Here is a 17,610-nt window from a genome sequence, read left to right as displayed (position 1 = left end):
TTGCGCATGGTGATCTTAGGCTTTGGTGCGGCTGCTCGGCCATGGAAACCCATTTCATGAAGCTCATGGCGAACAGTTATTGTACTGATGTTGCTTCCAGAGGCAGTTTGGAACTCTGTAGTGAGTGTTGCAACCGAGGTTAGACAATTTGTACACGCTAGGCACCTCAGCACTCGGCTGTCCCATTCTGTGAGCTTGTGTGGCCAAGCACTTTGCGGCTGAGCCGATGTTGCTCCTAGACGTTTGCACGTCACAATAATATCACTTACAGTTGACCGGGGCAGCTCTAGCAGGGCAGAAATTTGACGAACTGACTTGTTGGAAAGGTGGCATCCTATGACAGTGCCACGTTAAAAGTCACTGAGCTCTTCAGTAAGGCCATCCCACAGCCAATGTTTGTCTATGGAGATTGCATGGCTGGGTGCTCGATTTTTATCGAAATAAATAGCCGAATCCACTAATTTGAAGGGGTGTCCACATACTTTTATATATATAGTGTTGTTTCAGTTTATTGGGGGCTGAATACCTAAAGATTTTGTCTCAATAATTAATTTTACACTCCATCTCAAAATAAGATGCAATAACATGTTGTTAACTTGTTTCCTAATTTGATTTGAAATTTGATTTGCTTTCCCTTGCAATAATTAAGTTTAATTTAAGAAATGATCCCACAAACTATAGAAAACAACACAATGCATAATTTGAATGCCAATAAGAAGGAATGTCCTGATGATGTTCACAAAAATTCACACCCTTGTCGTGTTCATGCAAAAGGCAACAAGGCATTTGTCTCATAATATAGATACAACTTTGTTTTTGGTAAAGGAAAAAAAGCTTTGTCATACCCATGCGAAAACACCAACACAATTTAATTGAAGCTTTAATTAATCTATGTCTGAGGTTCAGCGATATCCTCCTCAGGTGAGGTCATTGAGCGGACAGAGGCCCTTGGGACTGGGACCCAGCGATAGAGTGGTAGAGGGAAGTGCTGACCTCTTGGTGTAAGACTGGGCCGTGTGGCTTTCAATATTGTTGAGCGGGATGCCCAGCTGTCCATCGCGGTTCTGGCCCTCATTGGAGTTGACTGCCGAGAGGCAGGCTTTGGAAGCGATTGCGAGACTTGACTTCAAGACCAGGGTGCGCAGGGCCTTGCGGTACTCCCTGCGAATGAGGCAGTAGATGACAGGGTTGAGGCAGCAACTGGTGAAGGCCAGACAGTTGGCCAAGGGGAAGAGGTAGGTCTGGACAAAGTAGTAGGAGGGACTGATTTCTGTTAGATCCAGTTGGATCAGCGCACTCCAGAGAGTTAGCACGTTATACGGGAACCAGCAGGTGCAGAAGGAGAGCACCACAACTGCCACGGACTTGGAGACATGAGCCTGTCGCTGTGGGTTGACACCGTTCAGCTTGTGCCGGCAGAGGAAGCGCAGCAGGAGCAGGTAGGAGAGGATCATGATGAAGTAGGGCAACAGGAAGCCAAACAGAAGCCTCAGGAGTTGGTTGACAGCCAGCCAATTCGTACCTTTAGGGAAGCGGAGCAGACATGCAGTGTCATTGGCCATGCCTACTCTGTTGAGATCGGCGAACACGGCACGCGGTGCAGCAGCCACCAGTGCCCCGGCCCATATAAGTGCGGTAGTTACCCGGGAATCACAAAGCTTGTGACCGAGTGGTGCAGCGGGCTTGAGTGCAGTAGCCACTGAACAGTAGCGGGTCAAGCTCATGGCCATCAGGAAGAAGCAACTGGCGTAGACGTTGAGGCCCGTCAGGAGGGACACGGCCTTGCACATGGCCAAACCAAAAGGCCAGTTGTAGTCCAGGGTGATGTCTACTGCCCAGAACGGCAGCGCCAGGGAGAGTAACAAGTCAGCCAGGGCCAGGTTGAACACAAAGAAGTTGATGGCACTCTTGACGATGGTCCGGGTCGAGCAGAGAAGGTACAGCACGAGAAGATTGCCCAGCAGTCCGCCGGTGGCCACGGCACAGTACACCACGGAGATGATGGCGCGCAGCCAGTGGGAGCCATCGCCAGGGAAGTCCAGATTGTATACCATGCTGGTGTTATGGAAGGTCAGGTGGGAATGGTTGCAGGAGGGGTCCTTGTGCAGGATCTGGAAAAACATCTCAAGTCTCTGGAAGTCAGCCTCAGACATTTTGGATGTGGCCTGGAGAAAACCCACCCAAAAGAACAGTTGAGAGAATTCTGAATTATGGCTGTGTAGAAGAAGCTGTCAAGAAGAAGCTTTTACAATGGTAAAAGACAGGTCATTCCTGGTTGGTCCGATGACAAGTTAATGTACATTTATTGATTGTCCTCCATTTCCTGCAAGAAAAGGAGATATGCATATTATTTGTCATGCTTAAAGGGACATTGCTCATCTGATTAAATGAAAGGGTGTCACATATCAAAGCCAGACTTGTTTGATCATTTCGAGGGATGTATTGTTATGAAAATATCCATCATAAGATTAATTTCAAAATGTATTTGAAAAACAACAAAATGGCAGCCTCACCACTGGGGTTGCCATAAAGCTGAGGGATGGGGCTTGAGAAATATAACCACTCTCATATTTATAGATGGCGCAACAGTATTATCTGCGTGTGGCAAGAAGGAAGGGCAATATTTAAGCTATACATGGTTATTAACAAATTATGAATTAAAACAACCTTATATTTTAGGTTATGATGGGTTATAGTTGAACTAAGCTCTTAAGGTATTTACAATTGGTATTCTTCAAAATTCTAAAAGTATTCAGACCCCTTGACTTTTCCCACATTTTACTACATTAGACTTATTGTAAAATGGATTAAATACATGTTTATCCTCATTAATGTACACACAGTCCCCCATAATGACAAAGCAAAAACAGGTTTTTAAAAATGGTTTTCAAATTCAGAAATATCTCATTTCCATAAGTATTCACACCCGAGTCAATACTTTGTTGAAGCACCTTTGACAGTGATTACAGCTGTGAGGTCCCATGTAGGTCAGTTGGTAGAGCATGGTGCTTGCAACACCAGGGTTGTGTGTTTGATTCACATGTGGGACCAGTCTGAAAACGTATGCACTCACTAGTGTAAGTCACTCTGGATAAGAGTGTCTGCTAAAATGTAAATTAATATTTTTGGGTAAGTCTCTAAGAGCTTTCCACACCGAGATTGTGCAACATTTTCCCATAACTCCACAAGCTCTGTCAAATTGGTTGTTGATCATTGCTAAACAACCATTTTCAGGTCTTGCCATAGATTTCAAGTATATTTAAATCAAAACTGTAACTCGGCCACTCAGGTACATTCATTGTCTTCTTGGTAAGCAACTCCAATGTAGATGTTTGCACTCACTGTATATAGACTTTTTGTTTTCTTTTGTTCTACTGTATTATTGACTGTATGTTTTGTTTATTCCATGTGTAACTCTGTGTTGTTGTATGTGTTGAATTGCTATGCTTTATCTTGGCTAGGTCGCAGTTGCAAATGAGAACTTGTTCTCAACTAGCCTACCTGGTTAAATAAAGGTGAAATAAAAATAAAATAAAATCTGGCCTTGTGATTTAGGTTATTGCCATGCTGAAAGGTGAATTCATCTCCCAGTCCTTAATGATTACAAGCATACCGATAACATGATGCAGCCACCCCTATGCTTGCAAATATGGAAACTGGTACTCGGTAATGTGTTGTATTGGATTCCCCCCAAACATAACACTTTGTATTCAGTACAAAAAGTGAATTGCTTTGCAGTAATAATTTAGTGCCTTGTCGCAAACAGGATGCTTGTTTTGGAATATTTATATTCTGTAAAGGCTTACTACTTTTCACTCTGTCAATTAGGTCAGTATTGTGGAGTAACTACAGTGTTGTTGATCCGTCCTCAGTTTTCTCCTATCACAGCAATTAAACTCTGTTACTGTTTTAAAGTCACCATTGGCCTCATGGTGAAATCCCTGAGCAGTTTCCTTTCTCTGAAAACTGAGTTAGGAACGACGCCTATATCTTTGTAGTGACTGAGTGTATTGATACACCATACAAAGTGTAATGAATAATTTCATAATGCTCATAATCACTCCTGAACATATTTAGGCTTGCCATAACAAAGGGGTTGAATACATTGACTCAATATATGTATAATTTTTTTAAAAAGACCATTCCACTTTGACATTATGGGATATTGTAGGCCAGTGATAAAAATATCTACATTTAATACATTTTTAATTCAGGCTGTAACACAACAAAATGTGGAAAAAGTCAAGAGGTGTGAATACTTTCTGAAGGCACTGTACTGATTTTGGAGGTTTACTACCATTATCACACAGCGTTGCCATATGGTCTCATTATAATTTTTTTCTCACTTTATTATGAAATTGATTTATGAAAACTTGCTTAAAATGAAGACTAACCATTCTTAACTAACCCTTGTAACGATTGCCAATCTTTCATTTAAGGAGAAATGTACACGTTTTTATCATAATCATGTATGGTGTAGGAAGGAGTAGCAACGAAGTGATAGTATGGGCCATATGGAAACATCATGCAGTAAGGGAATGTATTAACTAATTACACAATGTACGTTGTAGATACAAATTCATGTTTTTAAACAACATCCATTATAACACAATGACAAGGACAATTGGGTAACGTTATAATTTAATAATTGAGAATGATGCGCAATCATTCAAAATTAACTATGCTTATCTAGACTATAATATTCCATTTTTATAGTTTGTATCAATGGACAGAAATAAGTACCATGAGGCTGAAACATTGCAAACTTAGTATAGCCTACTTGCTCTGTAGGTGAAATACAATTAATTACATTTCAGCAAACAGAAAAGATCTAAGAAGATTAGGCTATGCATGTTTTAGATGGATAAAATACATCTTATTTATTCAGATATTCTTTCAAATCATATCATATTCTCTGAAGTGTTATCAACAAAATATAATTGGGAAAACATATGTTTTATTGTCACATAGGTGCAGTGAAATGTGTTGTTTGACTGGTTCAGCCATAGTAGCACAGCGCCCATTGAGCAAATGAGTGTTAAGTGCCTTGCTTAAGCGCACATCGCCTCGGGAATAACGAACCAGCCACCTTTCTATTCCTGGGCCAACCGCATAACCGCTAGGCTACCTGCCGCCTGCTTTAGTTATTCAAACGAGACAGCTAATATTAGACAAGATGGTTTATGGTCAAGCGAGCAATTTAACAAAATCAAGTAGCCTAGGTGATTCGGGAGACACGTATCCCTTTTCAGAATTGAAACAGACAAGTGCGCTTGTCATACAAATGAATTTGATCTATGTGCAATGGAAAGTTATCCAACTAACAATGACAGTAAATACATATCGGACGTGAATGTAAAAGTCTGCCTAACATTACAGATGAGCTCTCACCTGACTTGAATGGACGGTAATCAGTTCAGTGGGCTTCAGTTGCTCCGATGCTAATGTTCCACAGGTCCGCTTGTGGAGACCACGCACGGCACTATCCGAAAAGACCACCTGCCTCAGCAGCGTATGAATGTAGCAGTGGAACAGTTATGAACAGATGAACATAATGCAGACTGGACTGCAACCTTGCATCTGTCCCTCCCCGTTGCAGTTCCTAAGTTCACACTGTCCCGCTGGTACGAAACACTTCACAGTTCACTGGCGGGGACGCTCGTTTTGTAAACTACAAATAACCTACGTGAATGACGTTTGAGAAGTGAATGCATTACTCATCGAAAGGGTTATATAACCCGATGCAATTTGCCTGGAATCCACTAACGTTGCACGTTTAATATAGCAACTACACGTATTAATAAATGGACTGGAATTAAGGCGACAAATTGTCGTTCTTAAATTTAACCAAGAGCCAAATAAAATGAAAACATACCCTTATCAAAAGTTCCACGATATAAACGAAGTCATAGCTTTACACAGTTCAAATGAACGGGATATGTTTGGGGAAATGAAAGGTGTGATGGCATAGTGGCCTAGAGAATCTTAAACGAAAAAAAGGTTCTGCCAGAACATGTAGCCAGAATTGCCTCCAACAATATCGGATTTACACTAAATAAGTGGTCTACCTTTTAATAAATGCATGTTGCCCAGTTGCAGTGAAAAGCAATTTTTCAAATCAAGGCGAGGTCTACAGTGAGCTACAAAAGTATTTGGACAGTGACATTTGTTTTGTTTTTTTTCTCTGTACTCTACCATTTAAAAAAAAAATCTCTTCTAGACATAGGATCATCATTATTCACGATTCATTCAGGATGATCCTTAATCATGGTAGCATCCACATTCATTTAGAAGTGTTTAGAAACATATTCTATTCTTATTTACAATAAAAGTGACTAAAATGACACAATACATTATTTACCATTAATTTCTAATGGACACAAAATAATCTGAAATGCAAGCAAAACAAACACAAATGCATCTAACAAATTGTGCTGTAATTTCTCAATTTCTCTTATCATTTAAAATCCAAAGTATTGGACTACAGAGCCAAAATGACAAGAAAAATGTATCTGTTCCAATACTTTTTGAGCTATGTCTGGAGGAGATTAGCATATTAATTGCTTTAAATATTATACATATAGCCTACAAACTAACTGCCAGTTTTCTTCTATATTTCATATAGGCCTACAGATTTGAGAAATAATCAAGCCATAGCCCACTGGGTAGGGAAGTCAATTCAACTTATTTTCCAAGTTGATTCAACATCATTGATGTGACATGGAAACAACGTTGATTCAACCATTCGTTGTATGCCCAGTGGGGAGGTTAAATTAGGCTATGTAGGCTACTCATAAAGCTATGTGTACTTAGATATCGATATTGATCAAGGTATATGACACGTTATAAATAGGCACTAGGTTATCTGTTTTCATCAATTTTTTTCAAATTGGTAATGATGTTCTCTAAATTAGATTTTTCAAGAATGGGCTCTTTATTGCAGAGTCCACTGTTGATATTGGAAAGGTCATCAGCAATGAATGAGTTGATTAGATTAGCTGTGGAAAAGGCAGGGTGATACAGAGGGACTAAACACTGATTATCTCTCTGCATTAAAGGCCCAGTGCCCAGTTCCTATGTTTTATACATATTTCCACACATTGAGTTTGTAATAATATTGTGAAAATGATTATAATGCCCTCCTAGTGTAAGAGCTGTTTGAAAAGACCAACTGAAATCATTTCAGACTCTTTGTTGGGAGGGAGTTTTGGCCTTCTGTGGTGACATCAACATGCGGTAAATTTGTTAATAGACCAATGAGAAAAAGAGTTTCAAATCTCTTTGCCAATAAAATAAAATCTTTATTTTCCCCCTCCCCACCCAAACCACTCCCAGACAGTCCTACAGTAGCAAAATTATTGTTTGAGAAATTGCTCTTTGCTAAGCAGCTATTTCAGTTTATTTTGTAATGTTTTAATTTAAAACAATACAATTTGGGAAATGAAATGTTATCCAGAAATGATTTGATAATGAGATAAAAACAGCTGCATTGGACCTTTAAGCCATCTCTCCCTGTCTTTAAGTAGCAGAACAAAACAAACATTTTCTCTGCATGTTTACCAGTCGATTAGGCCTACCTTATGAACACGTTACGTGTGTTGACCCTACAGACTTGACCAGATATCAGATTCCTGTCATGTAGAAGAAACAGTCACAATCTTCCTTTGAATGTAGGCATAGCCTTCATGTCCCTACGATAAAGTATTTAAAATACAGTAGCTGTGCGTGTGTAAAATCAACGGGGAAGCCAATACAGAACAAATGCCATATTACATCCTATGTGTTGTGATAATTGTGTTGCTTGCTCTTTAACCTGTTAGTTCATATGCCTTGACACCGTGAATATATATATATATATATATATATATGTGTCACGTGTCAAGGCATACAGTGGGGAGAACAAGTATTTAATACACTGCCGATTTTCCAGGTTTTCCTACTTACAAAGCATGTAGAGGTCTGTAATTTTTATCATAGGCACACTTCAACTGTGAGAGACGGAATCTAAAACAAAAATCTAGAAAATCACATTGTATGATTTTTAAGTAATTCATTTGCATTTTATTGCATGACATAAGTATTTGATCACCTACCAACCAGTAAGAACTCCTTTTACTGAGGAGTGGTTTCCATCTGGCCACTCTACCATAAAGGCCTGATTGGCGGAGTGGGCAGAGATTGTGGTCCTTCTGGAAGTTTCTCCCATCTCCACATAGAAACTCTTGAGCTCTGTCAAATTGAACATTGGGTTCTTGGTCACCTCCCTGACCAAGGCCGTTCTCCCCCAATTGCTCAGTTTGGCTGGGCGGCCAGCTTGATGGAGGCCACTGTGTTCTTGGGGACTTTCAATGCTGCATACATGTTTTGGTACCCTTCCAGATGTCTGTGCCTCTACACAAACCTGTCACAGACTTCTAAGGACAATTCCTTTGACCTCATGGCTTGGTTTTTGCTCTGACATGCACTAACCGTGGGACCTTATATAGACAGATGTGTGCCTTTCCAAATCATGTCCAATCAATTGAATTTACCACAGGTGGACTCCATTCAAGTTCTAGAAACATCTTAAGGATAATCAATGGAAACAGGATACACCTGAACTCAATTTCAAGTCTCATAGCAAAGGGTCTGAATACATATGTAAATAAGGTTATTTCTGTTTTTATTCGTAATACATTTTCAAAAATGTCTAAAAACTTGTTTTCACTTTGTCATTATGGGGTATTGTGTGTAGAGTGATGAGGAAAAAATGTATTTTATCAAATTAGGAAAAAGACCAGATGTCTGAATACTTTCCGAATGCACCATCCTCTCAGGCTAGGGGGCACAATGTATGAATTTATGACTGGGTCAGAATTGCAGTTATAATCATTGGCCAATACTGAGAATTAGGTAAAACTACAATTCCAAATCCCTATTTCCATGCATGGCTAATTTAGGAAAGGGACGCTATTAGCTAGCTACCCACCTGATAACAACAACACAACGATATTCCCTTTACACTTTTTTTTTGTTGGTATGCCAGGACTATTCACAGCTGAGCTGACTCAGTTTAGCGCCTTTTATTTATTTTTTATCAAGGGAGGCCAATTGCTCGCTGGCTTTCCTTGCACTCAATGCTATGTGCGGCAACAATGTCATACTCTTTCTGACCAGACTGCATCAGATAGATTCGCTTCACATGCTGAGACAGAGGGCCACTGTTTAGGTCGCTCAGATGCTTTCTCCAGTGAGATACAGTCAGCCTCTTGCGAATTGTAGGACATTTATGAAATACAGATGTATGTTTTTTTAGGGGTGGTGGGGGTAAAGTTTTGGCAGGAAGTTTGGCTTCCCTTAGCATCAATGAGATTATTGTGGACTACAGAAAAAGGAGGACTGAGCACCCCCTCATTTTCATCAAATGGGCTGTAGTGGAGCAGGTTGAGAGCTTCAAGTTCGTTGGTGTCCACATCACCAACAAACTATCATGGTCCAAACACACCAAGACAGTCGTGAAGAGGGCACGACAAAGCCTATTCCCCCTCAGATCCTCAAAAAATGTATACAGCTGCACCATCGAGAGCAACCTGACTGTTTGCATCACTGCCTGGTATGGGAACTGCTCGGCCTACGACCTCAAGCCACTACAGAGGGTAGTACATCACTGGGGCCAAGTTCCTGCCATCCAGGATCTCTATAGCAGGCAGTGTCAGAGGAAGGCCCTAAACATTGTCAAAGACTCCAGCCACCCTAGTCATAGACTGTTCTCTCGTCTACAGCACGGCAAGTGGTACCGGAGCGCCAAGTCTATGTTCAAAAGGCTTCTTCTTTATTAGCCTACAATAGCCTACAATCTCTGTGGGATGAAGACGCACTATAGGCTTCCCTACACTAGCGCGCCCTCCTAGCCTGGAGAGACTGCTAGAGGACGTTGTCTTTCAGATGGGACGTTAAACAGGTGTCGTACCTCTCTGTGGTCACTAAAGATCCCATGGCACTTATCATGAGAGTAGGGGTGTCCTGGTGTCCTGGCAAAATTTCCAATCTGGCCTTCATACTATCATGGCCACCTAATCATCCCCAGCTTCCAAATGGCTCATTCCTGTCAAGGCTGTGGGTAACTGGTGAATGGAGTCAGGCGCAGGAGAGCTGAGATGCGTGGACAAAGTATTTAATTCAATAAAAACACCAGTATAAACACATTACTATGGTGATGGGAAAATACCGGTACCATGAAATAAACGGGCGTAATAACAAAACCCGGTAACAATAAACCAGCCGTCATATACAGCCTTACAATAACACACAAACATGGGGGAAACCGAAGGGTTAAATAATGAACATGTAATGGGGGAATTGAAACCAGGTGTGTAAAAAACGAATGGAAAATTTAAAGTGGATCGGTAATCATTTTCCGGTGACGCCGAAAGCCGCTCGAACAAGGAGAAGGACCGACTCCGGCAGAAATCGTGACAGTAACGCCCCCCCCCCCCCCCCCTTGGCGCGCAGCTCCAGCAGTGCGGTGGCGGTCTGCGCTGGCTTTCTGACGCCTCACGGCCCGCTGAAGGTGCACATGAGCGGCGTCCCACATCTCCTCCGAGCGCCTAAACCAGTCGTCCACCGCAGGAGCCTCGATCTGGCTCTGATGCCACGGCGCCAGAACCGGCTGGAACCCCAGCACGCACTGGAAAGGGAGAGGTTGATAGAGGAGTGGAGGAGCGAGTTCTGGGCCCAGTGTATGAACGCCGCCCACTCCCCCAGCCGGTCCTGGCAATAAGACTGCAGAAACCTACCCACATCCTGGTTTACTGCCCGTTACTCTCGGGGTGACGTGAACTGAGGACCTTGATCAGATAGTATGTCCTCAGGCACCCCCAAAACCGATCCACAACGACCAGGATCGTGGTGTTACCCTGTGAGGGAGGCAGATCCATCAGGAAGTCCACCAACAGGTGCGACCACGGCCGTTGTGGAACAGGTAAGGGTTGTAACTTTCCTCTGGGCAGGTGCCTAGGGGCCTTGCACTGGGCGCACACCGAGCAGGAGGAAACAGAAACCCTCACGTTCTTATCCAAGGTGGACCACCAGTACTTCCCACTAAGACAGCGCACTGTCCAACCGATGCTCGGTTGACCAGAGGAGGGTGACGTGTGGGCCCAATAGATCAAATGGTCGCGGACAGCCAACGTAACATATAGACACCCAGCTGGACACTGGGGGGAGTGGGCTTTGTATGTAACGCCCTCTCGATGTCCGCTTTCAGCTCCCACACTACCGGTGCCACCAGGCAAGAGGCCGGGAGTATGGGAGTGGGATCAATGGACTAGTCCTCTGTGTCATACATCCGGACAGTGCGGCTGCCTTCGCGTTCTGGGAACCTGGTCTGTAGGACAGGGTGAAAACAAAACGGGTAAAGAACATGGCCCACCTTGCCTGGCGAGGGTTCAGTCTCCTCGCCACCTGGATGTACTCCAGATTGCGGTGGTTCTTCCAGATGAGGAAAGGGTGTTTAGCCCCCATCAAGCCAATGTCTCCACGCCTTCAAAGCCTTGACGACAGCCAACAACTCCCGGTCCCCCATGTCATAGTTTCGCTCCGCCGGGCTGAGCTTCTTCGAAAAGAAGGCACAGGGGCGGTGTTTTGGTGGCGTACCTGAGCATTGAGAGAGCACGGCTCCTATTCCAGCCTCGGACGCGTCTACCTCCACTATGAACGCCAAAGAGGGATCCGGATGAGCCAGCACGGGTGCCGAGGTAAATAGAGCCCTCAGCTGACCAAAAGCCCTGTCCGCCTCAGCTGACCACTGCAAACGTACCGTACACCCCTTCAGCAGTGAGGTAATGGGAGCCGCTACCTGACCAAAGCCCCAGATAAACCCCCGTAGTAGTTGGCCAACCCTAGAAACCACTGCACCTCCTTTACCGTGGTGGGAGTCGGCCAATTACGTAGGAGATGGACTGTTGGAAGAACAGGCATTTCTCAGCCTTGACTTATAGGTCATGCTCCAACAGTCGACCAAGCACCCTGCGCACCAGGGACACATGCTCGGCGCGTGTAGCGGAGTATATCAGAATGTTGTCGATAAAAACCACTACACCCTGCCAGTGCAGATCCCGGAAAATCTCGTCTACAAAGGCCTGGAAGACTGATGGAGCATTCATCAACCCGTACGGCATGACGAGGTACTCATAGTGCCCTGAGGTGGTACTAAATGCCGTCTTCCACTCGTCCCCCTCCCGGATATACACCAGGTTGTAAGCGCTCCTGAGTTCCAATTTTTTGAATAAGCGCGCCCCGTGCATTGACTCAACCGTATTTAGAGGTAGCGGGTAACTATATTTCACTGTGATTGTATTTATTTTTATTTATTTAGCCAGCATGTTGTCTAGCCTGATGGACATGTCCAGGCCAGCTCCCGATGGACGTCCTCGCGTAGACTACAACGGTAATGGTCGATCAGGGCCCTGTCGCTCCATCCAGCGCTGGCAGCCAGGGTCCTAAACTCCAGAGCAAACTCCTGTGCACTCCTCGTCTCCTGCCTCAGATGATAGAGGCGCTCACCCGCCGCTCTGCCTTCGGGTGGATGGTCGAATACTGTCCTGAAATGGCGGGTGAACTCCTCAAAATGGTCCAACGCCGTATCCTCCTCTCTACACACAGTGCTGGCCCACTCCAGGGCTTTCCCGGTGAGGCATGAGACGAGGGCGCAACTCTTCTCACGGTCCGATGGCACTGGGGAGACCGTGGCCAGATACAAGTTCAGTTTAAGAAGAAAACCCTGGCAGCCGGCAGTATCTCCGTTGTATCCCGTGGGTAGGGATAAATGGATCTTATTAGGTTCAGGAGGGGGAAAAACGTTAAAGGGAAATCCCAGTTGTGGTGGTGGAGACGCTGGAGAAACTCCCTGTCTCTCCCAGCGGTCCATATTCTGGACAATGCGATCCATGGCGGTGCTCAGACAGTCAAACTCTTCTGCTTGTTCCTGGACGCATTCCTCCATCTCCATGAGCGAAGTGTCTTCTCCTGCTGACTTCATATTTTTGGTCAGAGATTCTGTCAGAGGCGTGTGTATAGGTGGCAGGGAAGTCAGGCGCAGGAGAGTCAAACGGAGTGAAAATGGAGTCTTTTAATATAAGTCCACTTAACATTCTCCAAACACTAAACACATAAATGAACATGGGTATGACGACCCGCCGCGCACCTATACAACAAAAACAACACTTGACATAAAACAATCTCTGACAAAGACATGAGAGGAAACAGAGGGTTAAATACACAACAGGTAATGAATGGGATTGAAAACAGGTGTGTGGGAAGACAAGACAAAACCAATGGAAAATGAAAACTGCATCAATGATGGCTAGAAGGCCGGTGACATCGACCGCTGAGCACAGCCCGAACAAGGAGAGGCAACGACTTCGGTAGAAGTTGTGACAACAATAGCTGAAATATCAGTTAAACAATTTTCATTGCTTACAATGTGAAAAAAAAGGTAGTTAGTGTGCTTGTGTCAGCAACAATTATTCCCCATTAATTTATTATACCCAGGATTCTCTTCCAGACCTTTTTTAAAGGGATAGTTCACGCTAATTATAAATGTACATATGTTTCCCATAGAGATAGAAGACTCATCTTTGTATCTGTGCCATTATGGTATCTCTGACAGGCAGTGCCATTGAGGCTATCTCCATTTTAAAGTAGTGAATTTTCTTATTTGGTGTTTGAATAAAACGTAAAGCTAATATTGGTGATTTACGAACAGTCCAGAACAAATCTTCTCATTCATTTGTTATGGTCACTAGATGGCGGTAATATAGCTTAAAGCCATTTCCAAATTATAATCAACCCAATTTGAAGACAATTCCCTGATTGTTGGCTGATCACTCCCAACCAATAGGAATCCCCACCCTGTTGAATAATTTGAAATAGTGGAAGCCCTCAATGGCAAAAGCAAAAGACTATAGTTAGATTAGATACAGCAACGTAATTGACAGAACACACAATGCATGTGGGAGGATAGGGATATATCTATTTATTCATTTGTTTGCTTATTTAAATCTCCAGAAATATAAACTTCACCCTTATTCACATAAAAGCAATTTCTGTTGAATAATTAAGTAAATATCAATAAAATCATTGTAATAGCAATAATAATTACAATAATCATCATACTAATTACAGTAACCATTACCATCATGAGACTAACATTCATATGAAATCTCCATAACATTTCGTTAAATATGTTTTTCATTGATCTACAGTATACACACAAAATAATGTCTGCATACAAATGTCTGTGACATTCCCTAATGTCCATTAAAAGTTTGACAATAGGAGGGGGTGGGGTGTTCAGAGGTTATGGCTTGTCAAGGGGATTGGCTAACTTTAAGGGAAGGCCCCATCATAAGGGTAGCATCAAAGGGAAGGCTAAGAGAAAAGGCATTATATCACGTCACTCAATGTTATGAATAAATAGGTAGTTTCAATATGATCGATTAAGGGTTCAGTTGATTTGTATGACAATCTACTCGTGTCTAGGAGTAATATGCATGAAATGTTATAGCAAAGCAGCTGAGAATGATTTACATTTGAAACTTGATAAAATGCCTATATTGGCTAAATCAATATATGGCAATTCATTCCTTGAGGCTACAGCAAACATTTCTATGCTATTCACTTGTATTTTGGCCACTCGGTTATTGACGTGAGAAGATGTTGATCTGAGGCTTTTGTAGATGAAAAGAGAAATGGGGTTGTGGCATTGTTTTTTTTTTTTTTATCTGATATTTGAACAGAGGCACAGTATATCATTTAAATATAGTGCACCTGTATCTATGAAAAGCATGATCTTAAGTCTATCTAAATCCTTAACTATCTCAAACACTACAAAATCAACGTACCATAAGGTCTACTCATAAAACCAACAAAGGTCTGTATGTAAATATATGTACCTTAATAGAACTATGAGAAAATCAAATATAAAAAAGAAAAGTGTTAAAATGAATTAAATAGTTTCAAGCAGGAATTTGTAATATCCACTGCCCCAATTTATATACAGAAATTACCAACACATAAAATAATGTCAAAGTTCCATAGTTTGACTAGAAGGGAAGGATAAAACATTTACAGAAATCTCTGTGGGATTCATTTTGTTAGAGTTGGTATGTGAGTCTGTGTGAAAGTGTGTTCTTTTGTGTGTGTGAGGATTGAAATGGTTCTTTTTGCGTATGCGTGTGCAGAACAGGGTGGTGTGTATATGCATGGGTGGAAAAGAAAATGTTTATGTTTTGTTTTTCTTCGAGTGGGGGGAACCAAGAGAGGACAATACACAACTCTAATGAGAAGACATGGGATCTGCTCCTGTGTGTAGCCATGCTTGTGTACCCCCTCTCGTCCCTGCCGTTGTGAGGTGTATTTTTATAGATTTTTTGTCTTAGGGAACAATTCTTCACACACGCACTGCATATTCACACATACTGTACAATCCAACCATATACACTGAGTGTACAAAACATTAAGGACACCTGGTCTTTCCATGACATAGACTGACCAGGTAAATCCAGGTAAAAGCTCTGATCCCGTATTGATGTCACTTGTTAAATCCACTTCAATCAGTATAGATGATGGGGAGGAGACAGGTTAAATAAGGACTTTTAAGCCTTGAGACAATTGAGACATGGATTGTGTATGTGTGCCATTCAGAGGGTGACCAAATATTTGAACACCTTTGAATGGGAAATGGTATTAGATGCCAGGTACACACACTGGTTTGTGTCAAAAACTGCAACGCTGCTGGGGTTTTCATGCTCAACAGTTTCCTGTGTGTATCAAGAATGGTCCACCACCCAAAGGACATCCAGCCAATTTGACACAACTGTGGGAAGCATTTGAGTCAACATGGGGCAGCATCACTGTGCCCCGATGTATTGATGCTGTTCTGAAGGCAAAAAGCAGAGGGGCAACTCAATATCAGGAAGGTGTTCCTAATTTTTGATATACTCAGTGTACATGGAACCTTTTTCTTGTATATTCAACTATATATATATACACACAGTACCAGTCAAAGTTTGGACACACCTACTCATTCTTTATTTTTACTATTTTATACATTGTAGAATAATAGGGAAAACATCAAAACTATGAAATAACAAATATGGAATCATGTTGTAACCAAAAAAGTCAAGCAAATCAAAATATATGTTATAATTGAGATTCTTCAAAGTAGCCACCCTTTGCCTTGTGACAAGGTAGGGTGGTATACAGAAGATAGCCCTATTTGGTATAAGACCAAGTCCATATTATGGCAAGAACAGCTCAAATAAGCAAAGATAAGTGACAGTCCATCATTACTTTAAGACATGTTCTACCAAGTGCAGTCACAAAAACCATCAAGCGCTATGATGAAACTGGCTCTCATGAGGACCGCCACAGGAAAGGAAGACCCAGAGATACCTCTGCTGCAGAGGATAAGCTCATTAGACTTACCATAAATTGCAGCCCAAAAAAATGCTTCAGAGTTCAAGTAACAGACACATCAACATCAACTGTTCAGAGGAGACTGCGTGAATCTGGCCTCCATTGTCGAATTGCTGCAAAGAAACCACTACAAAAGGACACCAATAAGATGAAGAGACTTGCTTGGGCCAAGAAACACGAGCAATGGACATTAGACCGGTGGAAATCTGTCCTTTGGTCTGATTAGTTCAAATTTGAGATCTTAGGTTCCAAATGCTGTGTCTTTGGATGGAGGAGGAGGGGTAATGGTGTGGGGCTGCTTTGCTGGTGACACTGTCAGTGATTTATTTACAATTCAAGGCACACTTAACTACCATCCCACACGGTTTGCGCTTAGTGGAACTATCACTTGTTTTTCAACAGGACAATGACCCAACACACCTCCAGGCTGTGTAAGGGTTATTTGACCAAGAAGGAGAGTGATGGAGTGCTGCATCAGATGACCTGGCCTCCACAATCCCCTGACCTCAACCCAATTAAGATGGTTTGGGATTAGTTGGACCGCAGAGGGAATAAAAAGCAATCAACAAGTGCTCAGCATATGTGGGAACTCCTTCAAGACTGTTGGAAAAGCATTGCGGGTGAAGCTGGTTGAGAGAATGCCAAGAGTGCTCAAAGCTGTCATCAAGGAAAATGGTGTCTACTTTGAAGAATCTCAAATATACAATATATTTTGATTTGTTTAACACATTTTTGGTTATTACATGATCCCATATGTGTTATTTCATAGTTCTGTTGTCTTCACTATTATTCTACAATGTATACATTTGTAAAAAAATAAAGAAAAAGACTTGAATGAGTAGGTGTGTCCGAACTTTTGACTGGTACTACATATATATATGCAAGGAACAGATACACCCATTCAATAATTGAGACATTAAGTAATTCCATCTGATGATCGTTCTGCCACACCCCTATGTGATGATAAGGGGAGGTGAGTACGACCTGAAGGTTGGAGTCCAGACATCTGCACGAGTCCAAGGTGAAAGAGTGGCGTCAATTCAACTGGAACAGGTCACTCATGACAATTGCAGCATCCCTGATCCCCAGCCAAACACGAGCTCTGTAGCTGAGCACGACTTGAGGAAGCGTCCTTCCTCTGCTATCGAGTGC

The 17,610-nt window shown here is 42.4% G+C and overlaps 1 protein-coding gene across 1 annotated transcript; it reads right to left on the bottom strand.

Moving 5' to 3' along the window:
* Positions 1–917: 917 nt before the first annotated feature.
* LOC139372653 (relaxin-3 receptor 1-like) lies at positions 918–2,153 on the bottom strand. Its single transcript, XM_071112429.1, has one exon. It carries the CDS (start codon positions 2,151–2,153, stop codon positions 918–920), a length of 1,236 nt encoding a protein of 411 aa, XP_070968530.1.
* Between the last annotated feature and the right edge of the window lie 15,457 nt (positions 2,154–17,610).

The sequence above is a fragment of the Oncorhynchus clarkii genome, chromosome 18, assembly GCF_045791955.1.
Source record: "Oncorhynchus clarkii lewisi isolate Uvic-CL-2024 chromosome 18, UVic_Ocla_1.0, whole genome shotgun sequence".
NCBI classification, from domain to species: domain Eukaryota; kingdom Metazoa; phylum Chordata; class Actinopteri; order Salmoniformes; family Salmonidae; genus Oncorhynchus; species Oncorhynchus clarkii.
Note: the sequence above shows the minus strand (reverse complement) of the source record. Positions and strands in the feature narration are given on the sequence as shown.